The sequence below is a fragment of the Artemia sp. Qi Xiang Cuo genome, chromosome 6 (genome assembly GCF_049724085.1).
Source record: "Artemia sp. Qi Xiang Cuo chromosome 6, ASM4972408v1, whole genome shotgun sequence".
Lineage (NCBI taxonomy): Eukaryota > Metazoa > Arthropoda > Branchiopoda > Anostraca > Artemiidae > Artemia > Artemia sp. Qi Xiang Cuo.
In genome coordinates this window covers 13,539,109-13,557,448 of record NC_142799.1, presented here as the reverse complement: position 1 = coordinate 13,557,448, position 18,340 = coordinate 13,539,109, and the positions used below count along the sequence as shown (strand labels likewise).

General features: G+C 33.8%; 1 protein-coding gene across 4 annotated transcripts in view; it reads right to left on the bottom strand.

Annotated features, from left to right (window-relative positions):
- The window catches only part of LOC148950888 (acyl-coenzyme A thioesterase 9, mitochondrial-like), an 80,663-nt gene that overhangs the window by 13,601 nt on the left and 48,722 nt on the right, over positions 1–18,340 (bottom strand). For all 4 annotated transcript variants that reach the window (XM_089090496.1, XM_089090494.1, XM_089090495.1 and 1 more), the window contains 5 exons: positions 12,802–12,911; positions 10,104–10,228; positions 9,027–9,147; positions 6,064–6,176; positions 2,120–2,345 (listed from right to left, as the gene is read on the bottom strand). In XM_089090496.1, the coding sequence (XP_088946622.1) occupies positions 2,120–2,345; positions 6,064–6,176; positions 9,027–9,147; positions 10,104–10,228; positions 12,802–12,883 (667 nt within the window). In that variant the 5' untranslated portion in view covers positions 12,884–12,911. The remainder of the gene's footprint in view (positions 1–2,119; positions 2,346–6,063; positions 6,177–9,026; positions 9,148–10,103; positions 10,229–12,801; positions 12,912–18,340) is intronic.

Here is an 18,340-nt window from a genome sequence, read left to right as displayed (position 1 = left end):
CTGATAAAACTGACATATATTGAAAATGCAGATGAAAAAAAGATCTCAGCCGATGGAAAACTCGATACCGCTGCAAGATGCAATGGTATCGTTGAAACGTTGCAGGAATCGAAATTCGATATCGTTGCGGGATCAAGCCCATTCGCAGAAAAAAAACTGGCACAGCAAGAAGTCACTTAATTTCAAGTTTAGCAACACAAACAATAAGGTTTAACACTATTATCCACAAATTCTAATATACTTAACTACCTTTGCATACAACATGGAATGCCTGCAGAAGGAGGACTCGCCCTATTACAGCAAACAATATGACACCATCTATTTCAAAGACTAAATAAAATCATTTGTGAAGATGAAAATAAATCTAAGAAATAAACAGAAATTTCTAAAAGTTATTAGAAATATGCACATTTAAGTTCACTAAAAGAATTTTCCAATCACTTATTAAGATTTTTCTAATATTCTGTCATATATTATAAATATGACAACGCCATCACTAATAAACAATTAAAAAAAAATATTTTGGAAAAATGTATAGTTAATTAATTACTTCTCGTATAATTAATTACAAGTAAGACCCTTGGAGGGATTCTATCTGAGCAAAACTTCATACCTCTGGAAGATAGTACCACCTGGTTTCATCCTGCTGAAACACAGGGAACCACTACAAAGAAAGAGGCAAACTATGCAGAAGCATAAATACAAATTTGCCATAAAAATTATTTAAATATATATATTGCGAAGATCAGTTTCAATTTTAAATGCCTATGAATATAATATGGAATACTTGAGAAGACTGGAAATTGACATCTATTATAGTAAACAGTACAACGCCACCTATTTCCATCATTAAATTCAAATGCTTGGGCGAATGAAAATTAATCAGTTCAACAATACAGAGCTTAGTGACAGAAGCTAAAAAATTCTATAAGTTAAAGAAATATAATGACGTTTCGAAAATAAGCTTTTTTGTAAATATTTTCCACAACAAAGAAAATCAAATAGTAAGATATTTAAATGACTGATGATAGAGAGGAAATTGGGAGGATTAATTTCCAACCAGTGTGTAAGTGGTACTGGTCTAGATTAGGGTAAACGATAATTAAATCTAAAATGATAAAACGATAGAAAGACCCAAATTTGATCGGTAAACGTACAATCAAAAAATACGGCATTGCTCTTGAATTTAGTTCTTCTTATATTTGCCAAAACTTGTTTTTGAGCTTGCGAGAATAGGAAGCTAACAATCTTGTTGTATGACATTTTTGAATTCCAACCCAAACATTGATTCAATGCCTATAAGCGATTTTACCCAAATGATATATATATATATATATATATATATATATATATATATATATATATATATATATATATATATATATATATATATATATATATATATATATATATATATATTGACGCATATTGCCCAAATGACTATTTTCTGTGTAATTCTAGTGAAAATAACCTTCCTTCCCAATCCTCACGTTGTAGGTAATCAAAAATTCCAGAGCATATAATTCACAAAAAGCTAACAGTTCATTTTTTCTGGTCTCATAGCTTCTATAAAACAATCATCATCAAAGCTCATGAAAAGCAAAAATTTACAGGACGATGTGATACCCAGTAGTCAGTTTTCAAGCCTGAATATCCTAAATCCTCCAAGTAAGGTGAGGGTCTTTTGAGAAAACCTTAGAGTCCCCTCCCCCTCCCTGCTTTCCTGACAGTGTATAACGTAAAGCGCACTTTTAATAAGACCGAACTCTCTTGACCAAAATAATAATCCTCCTTGGATTTAAGGGTCCCGACAAGGATATAACAGTTTTCTTCCTAACAACTCTTAAGAAAGATCTGGCTGTATTACAAATCGTTCTGAAGCATCAGGACCTACTACTTTCTCATTAGAAACATGATGAATCCCCCCCCCCCACACTTCTTCCAAAAACATGATGACTCTCCCCCCACTTCTTCCAAAAACATGATGACTCTCCCCCCACTTCTTCCAAAAATTTGGCCCAGTGTACGCATGATAACAACATTAAGTAAAAAAATCACAGTACAAAGACACAAGTACAAAGACAAAGTACAAAGACAGTTCAAGTTCAGGGGCACACACCTTCTCCACGCAAATAGCATTCTTTTTCCTTCTCTGTCTCGATTATTAAAGGGTTAATAATAGCGGAGCCTTTATTAAGCGGGTCACGTGCAACCAAGACGAACGTTCCATTAGTGACAGTATGCCATTCTCCAGATTCTAGTTGCTGATCAACCTCAAGGCTGGTTTCAAGAGATGATGTCCCAACCCAAGTTACATGTCCGCGCAGACGAATATCAAAATCTGGCTGAAAATGTTAGAATTTTAAAATAAGGGGTAGGTTTAAAACAATGTTAAAGGACTGTCATTTTAAAAATCCTACAGAAATATCTCTTATCTAATATTTTTTAATTGCTGAGTGATGAACTTATGTATGACTTTAAATAAGTTTCTTGCAAGCAAAACATATCGGAAATACTCTTAATCTAGTAGGCCAATACCAGCCCTGCGTTTAATAAAGTTATTGCAATTGATTTTGTAATTTTTGGCGTTCAATGGGCAATTACAATAACTGATTTGTGATCTAAAGTATTTACTGAAACCTACTGCAATTACTTAATCTGTTTATTCAGCTTCAGAGTTCAATAAGCTGTAATTCGTTCTTTTACAAACAGAGAATTCTTGGTACATCTATCAATCAGTTCGAGCTAACAATATTGTTGGTTAGTTTCAAATGTTCTATGGGTTTGCATGAATTATTTTTATTGTACGCAAGAAATTCATTTTGATGGTCAAACCGTGTTCAATAGATCACGATAATTACGCTTATTCACAAGTTATTGCAGTCAATTGAAATAAGCTCTGTTGAACGCGGGGCAGGTTCCATTCCAAGATAAATCTTTAATGCATGATTTCACAGCCAATTATTTAAGCGCTGTTTGATTAGGATACTGTAACTCACTTTTCCATTCACGGAGTTTCAAAAAAAACACACATTTTAATTCTATTGGGGGGGGGGGGGGCGAACTACTTAGCTCCTCTACTACTAGTAAAGAATGATATAAAAATACTAACGTACACTATTATAAAATATACAAAAATGGCGTCAACTCGTTGGACACAGCATTTTAGATGTTATTTTTGACTAAATGGTACAAATTTTTTCTGCTTAAGATTCTCTTTGACTTCGTTGATTATAGCAGAAACTCCTATAATCTGCATAACTCCGGTTTTTGCCCCATACTTCTAAAAAAAAACAATTTTTTCGCTTTTGGGAGTTCCTGGACTAGTGACTATATTGTATGAAAATTTCAGCTTGATCAGAGAAAAAGTGTAATATATTGTCCATAGAGTAGACCTGAAATTTTTCAAACCAAAAAAAAAAAAAAATTCTCTGATTAGGTTGAAATTTTAATAGAATGTAGCCACTAATAGGGGTATATTGAACACGTGCATAAAAACACACGTTGCTCCACCTTTTCTCTGATGGGTAAGATCTCCGTGTTCAACAGTGGTGAACGCTAGCCCAATTACGATGTTACTGACAGTCTTGCTCGCTGCCTTTGACTGCGTCTGAAATATTCCAATTCCCATTAAGGGACACACAATTTCTTTCCTGTGTTTTATATGATGTTCATTCACAATGACAGCATAGGATCTACGAATTGTTCCAGCTTTTCTAAAAGTGTTTTCTAAAGCGGCGTTCACATGCATGTCTCGCTAGAATCCCACGTTTAGACATGTCTCTGGCCCGAAATGAATGTCTAAACAACTACCGTTCAGAAGTAAGACTTGGTGCTTTGCTAGACAAGTTACAGCTACCTATCCAGTTCTAGACTCTAGAACTCAAAGTCTAGGATTTTTGACTACAGCCAATCAGAATGTGTCAATTTCTGCTATTTTCATCATCTATGTTTACATTTTTAAATTTAAATTCAATATTTGTCATTAATTGTTTTTTTCATTTTAGGCAAATATGCAACACCAGACATAATAGTGAAGCACACTAAGGCAATAGTTTGGCTTGTCTCATCTATTATCTTGTGACAGTCAAAACAGGGATTACAAGTTTGAAAGTTTTACCCGCGTAAGTTCTCTTGATTGGCTATTAATGACAACTGTAATCCATTTGAAACTAAATTTGTAGTTTTAGCTAAGCACTTAATTCTTCTTGGGAACGATAGTTTCTTAGACATTGATTTCTGGCCAGAAACGTGTCTAGGCATGAGATTCTAGCTAGACACGCATGTGAATGCTGCTTTAGCAACTTTCAAAATCTCAGCAGCCCGTTTTTTTTTACTTTCTATTACTTTCAAGAAGATGGGTGATTACCATAATATTTGGTGTATTTATATAATGGTCTTTTACCTTGTTCATTATTATTTTTGTTGGACAGATACCACTATAAGCAGATAACAATTAAAAGAAGAATCTTCATATTGGGAATATTCAGTTCACGTTTGCTCAGCATGAAGGAGAAATTTCGTTTATCAGTTGGCAAAGCATTCTATGAAACAAATAAAAGATTTTGTTTTAAAATACAAAACACAGCATATTCAAAACTCTTTCTATTAGTATAGGGATCCTTTTCAGAGGTAAAAGAATCAACATAGGTAAATGTACTCTACACAGTCTCAGTAATTTTATAAGCTGTGATTGATTGATGTTTATTATTGACAACTTCAGAATCATCGTAGATTATATTAATGTGAAAAAGCCATTTCATACCTTTTTGGGGCAAGTTAAATATTTTCGACTATTAAAACTTGAGACAAATGGGAAATAAATGAAATGAAAGAAGGGGGCTTATGTATTTGAACTTCAACATAAACTAGGTCTTTATTAACCCGAATTTGGGCCAATTTGGAAAAAAACATTGTTTTAATTTAAAACTGAGCAAGAGTTTTTGCTATACTACTGGACTAGTGTCATTCTTTACTAGTAAGTAGCGGAGCTAAGTAGCCCACCCCCGAAAAAGTCAAATATGCATGTCTTAAAGCAGATAACGACTAAGAAAACGATTATTTTTTTCTCATAGTGAATCCTCACAAATCAATAGATCAATCCTGGAATAGAATCCTGTTCTTCCCTATGTATAGGGAAGAACAGTTTATCTAGAGCAAAGTATTTCCAGGATGTAAAGAGGGAAGACATGGGTTTTCATACCCAACCTTCTCAATTTTAGATAAGGGAAAATGTAAGGGAGAACAGATGTTCAAACAGCAATTTTTCCTTTTAAAGCAGGCATTTTTAGTACTTCAAAGAAACAAAGAAAAATAAGATGATGCTCTCTGTTTTTAGCCACTTCTTTCTTCAAAAAAAAAAAAAAAAAAAAAAAAAAAAAAAAAAAAAAAAAAAAAATTGCATGCCAAATATGTATCTAAACGTGTATAAAAGCTGCATTCCACTTAGAGATGATCTAATAGTCACTTACTAACGCTAACTGAATAATTTGAAATTATGTTAACGTGTATGACATATCTTTACTCTATGTTGATTCATAGTATACTTATTACCAGTTATTTTTTTCAGTTACTCCACTTAGGCTTCGGAGGCAATTATGTTGTTTTTAATTGATCCCAATTTGTGATTAAGTGAAAGCCTTATAAATCCTACATTCTTTTCACCAATCAGTATCCCAAAACCTAATACTTGGGTTGGTATTTCAATGGAAGGGACGACCATTTTTATCAAACTGACTTACCCTCAACTCTAAATCAAGGCAATAATGTGTTTCCAGCTACGCCCAATACCGGCTTCATGTTTTACCACAAATAGCATTTGCGCTACCTATTTACTAAGCCTTGCAACAATAAATAAACAAGGATATTCCACATTTTAAAACATTTTTGGTCTTAGAAAATACTTTTAAAACATTGAAAAGTAGAAAGTATAGAAAGAATAAATAGCAATAAAAAGAAAAGAATATATAAAAATAATAAGATATATAACAGATTAAAATTATAATAATAAAATCATTAATAATAAATTTTAATAAGGAAGAGTAAAACATAAATAGTACGTACCTTAAGTTCCTTTCCAAAATTAATCTGATCTACTAATGCAGTGACGATACTGTATGGACTTGGGTCTTCAGGTCGCTGTTTTGGATTTTTAACGTGTTTGTAGCAGAGCCAAACTACGAAACAAAATCAAGACTAGATTTAGAAAATGTAACCAACTTTGACAAAATCAACGAGAAATGGCACATTTGAAACTTATTATAAACTCATACTATCACAAACTCAACACAGCGTTAAGTCACTTCAGACAAACACACTGGGAGACTTCTCCCTCAACCACATCGCGCTGAAAGCTCTGCCTTCCATCGTTCCCTGAAGATTTGGGGCATTTTTTATAATCTTAATTCATCCCTCCTTAATCTAGGGCATTTAGCGGTTGTTTTTTTTAATTAAACTTTTTATCATCAAAGGCATACGGGCTCTATTTTTCTTTCTAGCCTTTCTTTTCCATATTTAGCTTTTCATGTTAATCTGCTTTTCTTTTTATCCTTGACTTTTTTTTCTTTTTCTTTACTGCTTGTAATGGCTATCTATGCCTTATATAAAATATGCATTGAATTGAATAAACTGAGCGGAGCAAATCTAACTGAATTTAAAAAAAATGGTTTTTATTTACATGTTAATTTAGAAAACGTTTTCCATAAAATAAGATTTTCAAAGAAACGTGAAGAGCTTCATTAAACCAAAAACGAGCAGAAATAAAGTCCAATAATCTCCCAAGCCTAAAAATACCACAAATCACCATCAATAAATAAATGAAATCCAAAACGAACGGAAACTACAATAAATGACAGAGTCAAAATCAAAACGAGCAGAAATTCACATAAGTAGGGCTGATAACCCCCATGCCTTTTCAAGACCAGAACATAATTTGCGCTTTACTTAAAAAAAAAAAAGAATGTGGATTGATATTTATTCCTGAGAATCTGAATAATTTTTGATCTATTAAATATAAAAAAGTCAAAACATTTAAAATGTATTTTGTTTTCAGTAAAGTTAAAATTATGTTCTGATCTTGAGAAGGTATGGGAGTTATCAGCCCTACTCGTGTTAATTAATGGTGATTTGAATGTTATAATTGTTATATGTCATACTAAATGTTATACAATATTGAACAAAATGGCTACCTCAAACTTTCGATAGATTTTCCGATTTCCAATCGAATGAACCCCCTCCGAAGTTTATGCAACCACTACTTCCATTGAAATTTTATATTTTCATAATGGGCAACTAGTGTAACTTATAGCCCTTGCCCTAAGGGCTGCGGGGGAGGAGGTTGTCATCCCCAAAGACATAATTACTCGACGTTTGCCAAACGTTAGTCAAAGGGATTACTACAAATGGTTCTGCTAAAGTTTCAAGCACTTCGTAAAGTGTCTAAAGCTTCATAAAAAAAAAACAAAAAAAAAAAACAAGATGAAATAGAAATCACATAAGTAAACAGTGCAGCTTAGGCTTTGAATATAATATACATACGTTCAACTATCTTCTACTACAAACAAATTTATAAATTATAGATTTACCTTTAGCTTTGAGGTCTTTTAGAGATTTGCCTTTAGTAACTGTTGTTAAGTTTTTTTTTTTTTTTTTTTTTTTTTTTTTTTTTTTTTGCCCCATAAGTACGAAACCAAACCTTTTTTTTTCCGGGACAATTGCCTTATTTTAAGATCATTTTTAAATCCAGAAGGGATGTTTAATCAAGAGATCTATTGTCTTTTTCTAGCTCAACTTCCTTTGAATTTCAGAATCTGATCTCTCCCACCTCCCTTCTTTTTAGAAGAGACAATGCATTATGTTAAATAATTTCGTAGATATTCAATCCAAGAACAACCCATCCTTTTTCACGTCCCTGGGGGTGCTTCCATCCCTAGTTGTAACCCCTGGTGAAAGAAGTGCTGCTGCTCCATACAATATTCATAACATTTTATAGAAATTAAATTCTTTACGAAAGTTTATCAGACAAGTAACACCAAGTATATCAGAAATTTATTCCAGAAATTTACAATGAGAGATCCAGCAAATTTTACTATGAAGAGATACTAACACTATCTCCTCCACGGAGAGGATACTATGAAGAGGGCTAACATGCCCAAATATCCTAATTGTCCCTTTTTAGAGGGAAAGGGTAGGAGTTCACTTTTTATGTAAAGGGTAGGGTAGTTTTTTTATGTAACTGGGTAGGTTTTTTATGTAAAGGGTAGGAGTTCACTTTTTATGTAAAGGGTAGGGTAGTTTTTTTATGTAACTGGGTAGGTTTTTTATGTAAAGGGTAGGAGTTCACTTTTTATGTAAAGGGTAGGGTAGTTTTTTTATGTAAAGGGTAGGTTTTTTATGTAAAGGGTAGGAGTTCACTTTTTATGTAAAGGGTAGGGTAGTTTTTTTATGTAAAGGTTAGGTTTTTTATGTAAAGGGTAGGAGTTCACTTTTTATGTAAAGGGTAGGGTAGTTTTTTTATGTAAAGGGTAGGAGTTCACTTTTTATGTAAAGGGTAGGGTAGTTTTTTTATGTAAAGGGTAGGTTTTTTATGTAAAGGGTAGGAGTTCACTTTTTATGTAGAGGGAAAGGGTAGGAGTTCTTTGGTCGCTTTTAACTCGTATGTCCATTTTTTAATATTTGAAGCAATATCTACCTAATGCATTATATTTCAACCTAAGGTATACGCGACTTGCCGCTGTTCGAGTTGGCTTTTTATTTTTCGGCATTGTTAGCACATTGGATTGATGCTCTGCTTGGCAATACGAGACACAGGGGTCAATTCCCACTACGGTAAGGTAGGGGAACAGGCCCGATACTTGTCCCATTAAAAACATCCAACAACTGAAACGTCGATTCGACGTCTTATGCACCAGCAATAACTCTGGAGGATCTTTCTCCTTTATCCTAATGATATTTGTAAAATATTTATGTACTTGTTTACATTCTCATTCTTTCATAAGCCAACTAAAATTATAGAATTACAAAGATACCTGCAAATACGTCAAGATCTTCTAAAAGACGGCCAACTCGGACAGTATTATGATAGGTTCGATAGCGTTCACGTAGATAAATATCCGACGCAAGTGGTACAATGGCAGAGTCATAACTATCCTGTAAAACAATTACTTAAAAAATTAATTTTAAATCTCATAACTAGAAAAATGCACGTTAAATCTACACCAAACCGTATTTTAGATAATTACAATAGCAGTGATGGACATTAATACATTCTAAGGCCACACAAGTATGACAAAAAAGAAAAAAATAATAGATGAATAGTTGATAGAAAAGAAGCGAAAATGATAAAAATAGATATTTCAGCAAGGAGCTCCGCCAAAACGCCTTCAGTGCTCAAAAGAAAGGAAGAAAAACTAACCTTTTGAAGTAAACTCGAATAGAGCAGAAGAAACACTCCCAAAGTGCACACACTACAGTAAGCAACAATGTAACGATATTTTATAGACTTTCAAAATCATTATCGTGCTCTTCTAAGTAATGTGTCTTAACTGAGTGTGATTCAACGAGAAAAAATTGGTTTGAAGAAAATTTCTTCTTTTTTTCAATTTAATGAGAATTAGGAACTGCATTCTCGATAAGATTTACGATAAACCAGACGAAGAGGCTGTCATACAAGAAGCATAAAGCATAAAAAATGTAGCTTACACCGTTTTGTGAGCTACGTAACCTTACCTCCCCCCCCCACAAAAAATATGAAAGTCTCAATCCGACCAGATAGTGATTGGCCGGAAGTTACCGACACTACCCATTACATGAAGTAAGATGTTGCGTAAAATTGGACTGCAGACTTTCAAAAATTTGCTACGTGGAAATACAATATAAGATAGAAAAATCATTGCGAAACACAAGCATGTAAACACCCACCATGTACCGGCAAGAACGGTGGGATTCTCCAGGAAAACGTGAAATAATGAAGAAGCCCTGCAAAGAAACGCGGAATACACCTTAGAAAACCTTAGCCAATAGCATGAGAGAAAAAGCACATGGAGTTCATAAAAACCAATGCTGTCTATCGTCAACTATAAATTAATGTATCTACGAAGAATTACCAGCATTCTCCTAGACGGCAGTTCTGACTGTTTCTTTGGCAGTATCTGTAGAAGATGTTCTCGCTCGTTCTTTCCTGGCTCATATGCCACTTGCTTCTTTACAAGCTTAGAAAACTTCGAAATCACTAGAAGAAATAAAGAAAAGAATGAAAAAAAACATATTGATTGCTAAGTATCTATTAAACTATGGTTCATATGACACAGAAAAGACTAAAATGTAAATCCATAAACTAGCTGTCAGTGTCGGACTATTTTAATATGTACGACACGTTTTCAAGCAAGATGTAGTAACTACCCTAACAGCCTAAGATAATTACCACATTTTTCACGAGACCTCACCTGGTCGTGTAATCTTATGACACTAAGGCTTGTACCACGTTTAATAATACATGTCAATATTAGTGTTTGTGGCTAGTTTCTGAGCCATTTGTCGGCTTGTTGTGCCTGTGTGAATTACTAAAAAAAAAAAAAAAAAAAAAAAAAAAAAAAAAAAAAAAAAAAAATGCTTTCTACACAGCTTAATGTGGTCTAGCCAACTAAAGGAAACTAGGAATTTGCTGGACCAGTTTTATGCAACATTACTCAGCACCAGTGGGAAGCAATGGCTGAAAAGATAACAGAAAATGCTAGAGTTGTCAAACCCATATACGGAGGACATACAGAAAGAAAGTATTTGTAAGATAGATACTCCAGTACAATGTACTGTAGCGGTGTATGTATCTGCATAATAAAAAGGTTATGTTATCTTTCTGAATCCACCCACGTACAACACATAGAACATAATTGTAGGATTGCAAGCAACCTTCCCTGTTGAAAACCACCTAAAAGCATTTTCGTCCTTTTTTGGTAAAAATCGGAAATCCCCTGGTATCCTGGAATTTTGAGAATTTAGCCGGATAAATAAAAATATTACAAATGTTTACTAAAAATACCCTTTTTGAATCACTTCAATTTGGAACAAATCGGAATGAAACCACGTATAGGGGGGGGGGGGGGAGGGAGTAAAACTGAAGCCTTGAATGGAATTCGATGGATGAGGAGCGTCCAAACCTATGTTAGCCAAAGGCCCCTTAGTAGTCGAATGAGTTATAAGTAATATCGCCACTAGTAATCTGCTATATTAAATCAGCCAACACGAAATATAGAACATAGCCTTATCTGTAACAAAAGGTTCTAAAACTGGTGAATATAAAATTAATGTGAATTAAGTTGAGAAACAAAGTAGCTTTTAAGACATCGGCTTCCAAAGTAAACTAACCAAAATAAAATTAGTTCCTTTCGTTTATAATTGGACAAAACTTATATATACTTATAGGACCAAGTAGAATATTTCCACTAGAAGTGATGAGCAATAAACAATAAAATTTGGCAACATCGGTTCAGAAGGAATATGGAAGGAATATATTAGATACAGCAGGAACCCTCCCTAACTGCTGAAACATCTTGGACGAAGTTTTTATCAACCTTAAGCATATTTACTCATAATTAAGTAAATACCAGAAAGCACCTATCCCTTGGTCCTGAATGGAAACTCATAAAATATCTTAAGCTCCATTTTCAGGCATAGCACGTCCAACGCAAAGTTCAACACGGGTTGTGCAGATTATCATTCTGAATGCTGTGTTCAACTGAGGTTTAGGTCTTCTCAAAACCCGTGTCCAACCATGCCATTTTGGCGTATTACCATTTTTAAGAACCCGCGTCTAGGGTGCTTGGAACTAGTGAGATGAAAACGCTTTAAAGTGTGACTGGTTAAACACGGAGAACCTGAAAACTATTTTTGTCGAACTCGCTCAAAACATGCTTCAAACCCAGTGGCTGCCTGAAAACACAACTTCATTTGTTTTCCATTCTTTTTGGTTTACTAAACTGATTATTAAGAGATTCCACCAACAATTTCTGACAAAATAAACCCCTTTTCTCAAAAACATACACTTGTCAAAGATAAATAAACTTGTTCAAAAAATAAAACCTCATCGCCAAAGTAAGCAATATTAAGTTTATTGGTAGCGACCAAATGAATCAAAATCTGATTAAGACATTTTTTTTTTCTTAATTGAGCACACCACATAGTAATTAATAGAGAATATTTTTGCTCACTGAAATGGCGACCGGCCCCTACTTTTGCCTGATGTGTGTTTGAGAACGCTTTCATTTTGTATGCGAGGGTGTAGAGCTGTTCAAGTTGGGGAATGCATGTTTTGGAAGAGTGCCTTGGCAGTGAGTGTTGCTTAATTGAACAGCTGTCTGAGATGAATGCACAACTAAACAGTTGTGCAAATTCTATTGTATACAGGCTAAACAAAGGAAATTATGTTTGAGTGAATAGATTTTTAAGGTGTGTATGAGTCAATATGGTTTTTTGCTGTTTACCTTGTTGTGCCTGTGTGTTTTTTTTGTTGTTGTTTTTTTGTGTTGTGTTTTTTTGTATTAATTGAAGTTGTGTTTTGTTTTTGGTCTTTTTTTTGTATTACATAGCCCATGGGTTTTTGCATTAAACCTTATCAATAGTTCAGTAACAACAATTACTTAAGGTATACTATAAATATCCAAAACAAACAAAGAATTGCAGCTCTGTTTAGGTAGTGATTCTTCTAAATGTAAAAAAAAAGACTTTATTTATTCTATTACAGAACTACCCATACATCGTAAAACATGGAATATAAAAGAAAATGTTTGGAATATCTAATTTTCTTACCATCATTAATTGTCTGTGTTTCCCCATTACTTTCGGCTGGAATAAGTAAAGTTCTAGCTTGAAACCACTGGCGTTGGATCATCTGATTAGCTAACTGACATAGCAGTCCCCTGAAAGAAAGAAAATTTTAATATTTAATTTCTGACCACTGAACAGAGCAATGCAGAATACAATTCAGATAAGAAATATTATTCTTCATTCCTGACCAAAGGTTTCTACTTTCTAAGTGTTGCTGTTTAAAAGCCAACCATTTCTGCAACAGACAAAGCAGCTTGACTGTTAATTTTTTTATGGCCAAAACACCACTGATCAAACTAAGTGGAACAGAAATTTCGTCCTATAATCTATTTCAAAGAGCAGGACACAATTAGCAGGACTTTGCATTTTTTTTTTCTTGTGCATTTTGAGTTTTTGCTGATTTACTCATGCAAAAGTGAACAATGGCCTTGATTTTCCTTCTTTAATAATTTTGATGCAACGTTTTCATTCTTAAAAACATTTCCACACCTTGAATTTTTGAAAAGAAAAACATTCAAATTTCAAAAATAGAAAATGAACGTATATTTATACAAACAATATATTCCATATTGTGACAAAGAGTCTAATTTAGTTAAAATCATCTTTCCAAATAATAAGGACCATATTACTCCAAGTTATTTTACATTAGAAATATCCAAATGAATGGTAGTCCTAGTACTGAAAGTTGAACCAAATCCTTTTTAGATCACCATTTTCATATTTTGCCAAATTTATTGAGTTTTCAAGTTTGTATGTAGTTATACCTGAGTTTTCAAGTATAGTCCCTGAAGAATTTTCTATGCCTGCTTCATAATGTATAACTAAATATTTTTTCAGTCACAGCAATATAATACTGGATATCTTAGCAAGCTTCCATGCGTATGAAAATATTTGCAAGCAAGCAGGGAGGGGGAAACGATTCCCTTTCAGACTAGCCCAAAAGATGTCTCTACAGGCTAACCGGTGGCCTAAAAATGTAGCTTTTTGTGTTTCTGAGCCCATAACTACTAGATCAAATAAGCACTGCAAGGATTTAACTTTCGCATTATCAGTTTTTACACTTTCAAACTCAAATCCAATTTCACTTTTCTCGCCTGGCAAATGTTTAATCATGATTCCTGTATGAGCTTAATGAGCTATATATATATTAAATAAAAAAAAAACTAGTTTTTTAAACTGAAAGTAAGGAGCGACATTAAAACTTAAAACGAACAGAAATTATTCCGATATGAAAGGGGATGCCCCCTCCTCAACGCCTCGCTCTTTAAGCTGAAGTTTGACTTTCCCACAACTTTGTTTTTTCAAACAATAAAAAACTTTAGCGTAATGAGCGAGGCCTTGAGGAGGGGACATCCCCTTTCATATACGGAATAATTTCTGTTCGTTTTAAGTTTTAATGTCGCTCCTTACTTTCAGTTTAAAAAACTTGTTTTTTTTTATTTAATTTCTGATCGTTTTTTAGTTAATGCAGCTTTTACTTTGGCTCACCATCATTGAATGAGTAAAACAAAATTTGCATATTAATTTTACTTTTCTTTTGCTAAATGGCTTTCTCTAAATTTGGTTCTGGCGTAATTTACAAATTAACTTACGTAACGAATTTGTATATTCGTATATTTTTATTACGTATATTATGGGGTTCGCCCTCTAGTCAATATCTCGCTCTTTACGTTAAATTCAAATCGTGTTCCAATTCTTTAAGAATGACTCCTTAATCACAAAGGCCGTTAATTATAATAAATATCTCTGATGAAAGTACAAAAAAATTTGTTCCCTTGTGAATCAGACGATTTTGGGAAAAAAGGGGCGTGGGAGGGGGCCAAGTTACCCTCCAGCATTTTTGGTCTCTGAAAAGGGCAGTATAACTTATAATTTACGTTTGAATGAGCTCTCTCTTGATGTTGTAGGACCACGGGGTCGGTACGATTACCCCTTAAAAAAAAATAATAAACCCGCATCCGTGATCTCTTCTGGCAAAAAATACAAAGTTGCACATTTTTGCAGATATGAGCTTGAAACCAATGTAAAAGGGTTTTCTGATACACTGAATCTGACGGTGTGATATTCATTAAAATTCGTTCACTCGTAGGGGGGCCTTTGATGAATAATACTAAACTTAATAAAATTTATATATTTAGAATCAGCAATATAAGCCCATTCTTTTGGTACATTTATTGACATGAAAATTCCATTTTTTAAAGTTTCGATTACTATTGAGCCGTATCGCTTTTTTTTATGGTTTTTTTATTACGTATTTGTTTTTACGTATATGAGAGGGTTCTCCTCTTAGTCAATACCACGCTCTTTACGCTAAAGTTAAAATTTTGTTTAAATCACAAACCCCTCAATCACAAAGGCCGTTTAACTAGAATAGATAGCTCTTTTCAAATCACTAAAAAAAAACTGTAGCGTAAAGAGCGAGGTATTGACTTGGGGGCGAACCCCCTCATATACGTAATAATTTCTGTTCGTTTTAAGTTTTAATGTTGCTTCTTACTTTCAGTTGAAAAAACTTGTTTTTTTAAAATCTAATTACTGATCGTTTTTTAAATAATGCTGGGAAATCCGGCGCCCCCTTCATAGAAATGTCCTTTACCCCAAGGAAACATCCTCCACGGAAAGATTCTCCCAAGTAACCCCCTCCTCCAACCTCCTCCCCCCCCCCAACCAGAAAAAATCCTTCCTGAAAATGCCTGTACATTTTCCAATAACCAATACTATATGTAAACAATGGGTAAAGTTCATAACTTTCAGCCCTTCCCCCGGGAACTGAGGGCGATTAAGTCATCATAAAAGATATATTTATTAGATTTTCAACTATGCTGAACCAAATGGCTATCTCAAAATTTTTATCAGGTGACTTTGGGAAAAAATGAGCGTGGGAGGGGGCCTAGTTGCCCTCCATTTTTTTTGGTCACTTAAAAAGGGCACTAGAACTTACAATTTTCATTCCAATGAGCCCTCCAACGATATTCTAGGACCACTGGGTCAATACAATTACCCCTGGTAAAATAAAAAAAAAAAAAAAAAAACACGCATCCGTGATCTTTCTTCTGGCAAAAAAGGGAAAACTCCACATATTTGTAGATAGGAGCTTGAAACCTCAACAGTAGGGTTCTATGATACGCTGAATCTGATGGTGTGATTTTCATTAAGGTTCTATGGCTTTTAGGGGGCCTTTCCCCCTTTTTTCGAAAATCAGCCAAATTTTCTCAGGCGCGTAACTTTTAATGAGTAAGATTAAACTTGATGAAACTTATATATTTGAAATCAGAATTAAAATCTGATTCTTTTTATGTATCTATTGGTATCAACATACCGTTTTTTAGAGTTTCGATTACCATTGAGCCGGGTCGCTCCTTACTTACAGTTCATTATCACGAACTGTTTGATATGAGGGGGTTCCCCCCCTGGTCTCTTTACGGTAAAATCAAAAATGCCTTTTAGTTCGAATAAAAATCTCTTTTGAAAGTGCAAAGAAAAAATTTAGCGTAAAGAGCAAGGTATTAAAGACAGGGTGAACCCCCTAAAATATTTGATAATTTATTTTAGTATCAGTTTTTCATGTTCTTCCTTACTTACAGTTTCAGAAATGTTTTTTTTTTTAATATAATTTCTGAGCTTTTTTTAAATAATACTTGGAAATATGGTACCCTCATCATGAAAAATTCCCTTCCCCATGCAAAATTCTCTATGGAAAGATCCTCCCATGTAAACCCCTCCCCTAGCCCCCCCCCTTACCAGAAAAATCCCCCCGGAAAATGTCTGTATATTTCGCAATAACCTATACCATATGTAAACAATGGGCAAAGTTTGAAACTTGCAGCCCTTCCCTTTGGGACTGTGGGGGGGATAAGTCATCCTTAGAGACATAGTTTTTACATTTTTCGACTATGCTGAACCAAATGGCTATCTCAAAATTTCGATCAAGTGACTTTGGGGAAAAAATGAGCGTGGGAGGGGGTCTAGCTGCCCTCCAATTTTTGGTCACTTAAAAAGGGCACTAGAACTTTTAATTTCCGTTCGAATGAGCCCTCTCACAATATTCTATGACCTCTGGGTCGAAACAATTACCCCTGAAAAAAAAACATGCATCGTGATCTTTTTTCGAGCAAAAAATCTAAATTTCAAAATTTTTGCAGATAGGAGCATGAAACTTCTTTAATAGGGTTATCTGACAAACTGAATGTGATGTTGTGATTTTCGTTAAAGTTAATTAAAAATGGAAAATTCCACATTTTTGTAGATAGGAGTTTGAAACTTCTTTAATATTGTTCTTTGATAAGCTGAATCTGATGGTGTCATTTTCGTTAAAGTTAATTAAGACAAAATTTGCAATTAAAACAAAATTGTATTGTTTAAAAAAATTGATTTATGAGAAAGTTAAATTTTGGCGTAAAGAGCGAGGCGTTGAGGAGGGGACAGCCCCTTTCATATACGGAATAATTTCTGTTCGTTTTAAGTTTTAACGTCGTTCCTTACTTTCAGTAAAAAAAACTTGTTTTTTTATTTAATTTTTGAACTATTTTGAACTTATACAGGTTTTGATTTGGGCTCACCGTACATGACTAATTAAAACAAAATGAGTATATTGATTTTACTTTTTTTTGGTTAAGTGTCTTTTTCAAAACCTGTTGAACTTTAATTAAAAAGGTTTTTATTAATAACAAATATATGTAACTTGCGAATTAACTTACGTATTGACCTTCAATATTTATATGTTTTCAAAACACGTATTAAGCAGTTCACCTTTAAGTCACTACCTGGCTCTTTAAGATAAAGTTTAACTTCTATACCAATTCCTTAAATACAAACCCTTAATAACAAGGCCAAATATTTAAAGCAACATTCTCATACTCATTTAACTTTTGTTTGGTTAGGTGGCTTTTTTAACAGATATGTAGTTATATTTGCGGACGTTCAAATCAGAAATAAATATGCTTAACTTATGAATTAACTTACCTAACGAACTACTATATTCATATATTTTTAATACGTATATTAGGAGGCTTGCCCCCTAGTCAATACCTCGCTCTTGAAGCTAAAGTTAAAATTTTGTTCCAATTATTTAAAAATAACCCTTAATCACAACTGCCGTTACTTAGAATACATAGTTCTTATGAAAGTACTAAAAAATCTTTGGCTTAAAGAGCGAGGTATTGAATAGGGAGTTAACCCAATCATACACGTAATATTTTCTGTTCGTTTTAAGTTTTGATGTTACTCCTTATTTTCAGTTGGAAAACTTGTTTTTTTTATAATTAATTTCTGATCTTTTGTTAAATAATGATGGGAAATCCGACGCCCCCTTCATAGCAATGTCCCTTCCCCCAGGAAAACTTCCTTCATGAAAAGATCCTCCCATATAGCCCCCGACCCACCCCCACCCCCACTACCAGAAAAAAATTCCCCCTGAAAACGTCTGTATACTTCCCAATAACCAATACTATATGTTAACATTGGGTAAAGTACATAACTTTCAGCCTCCCCCCCGGGGGCTTCGACGGATTAAGTCATCCTA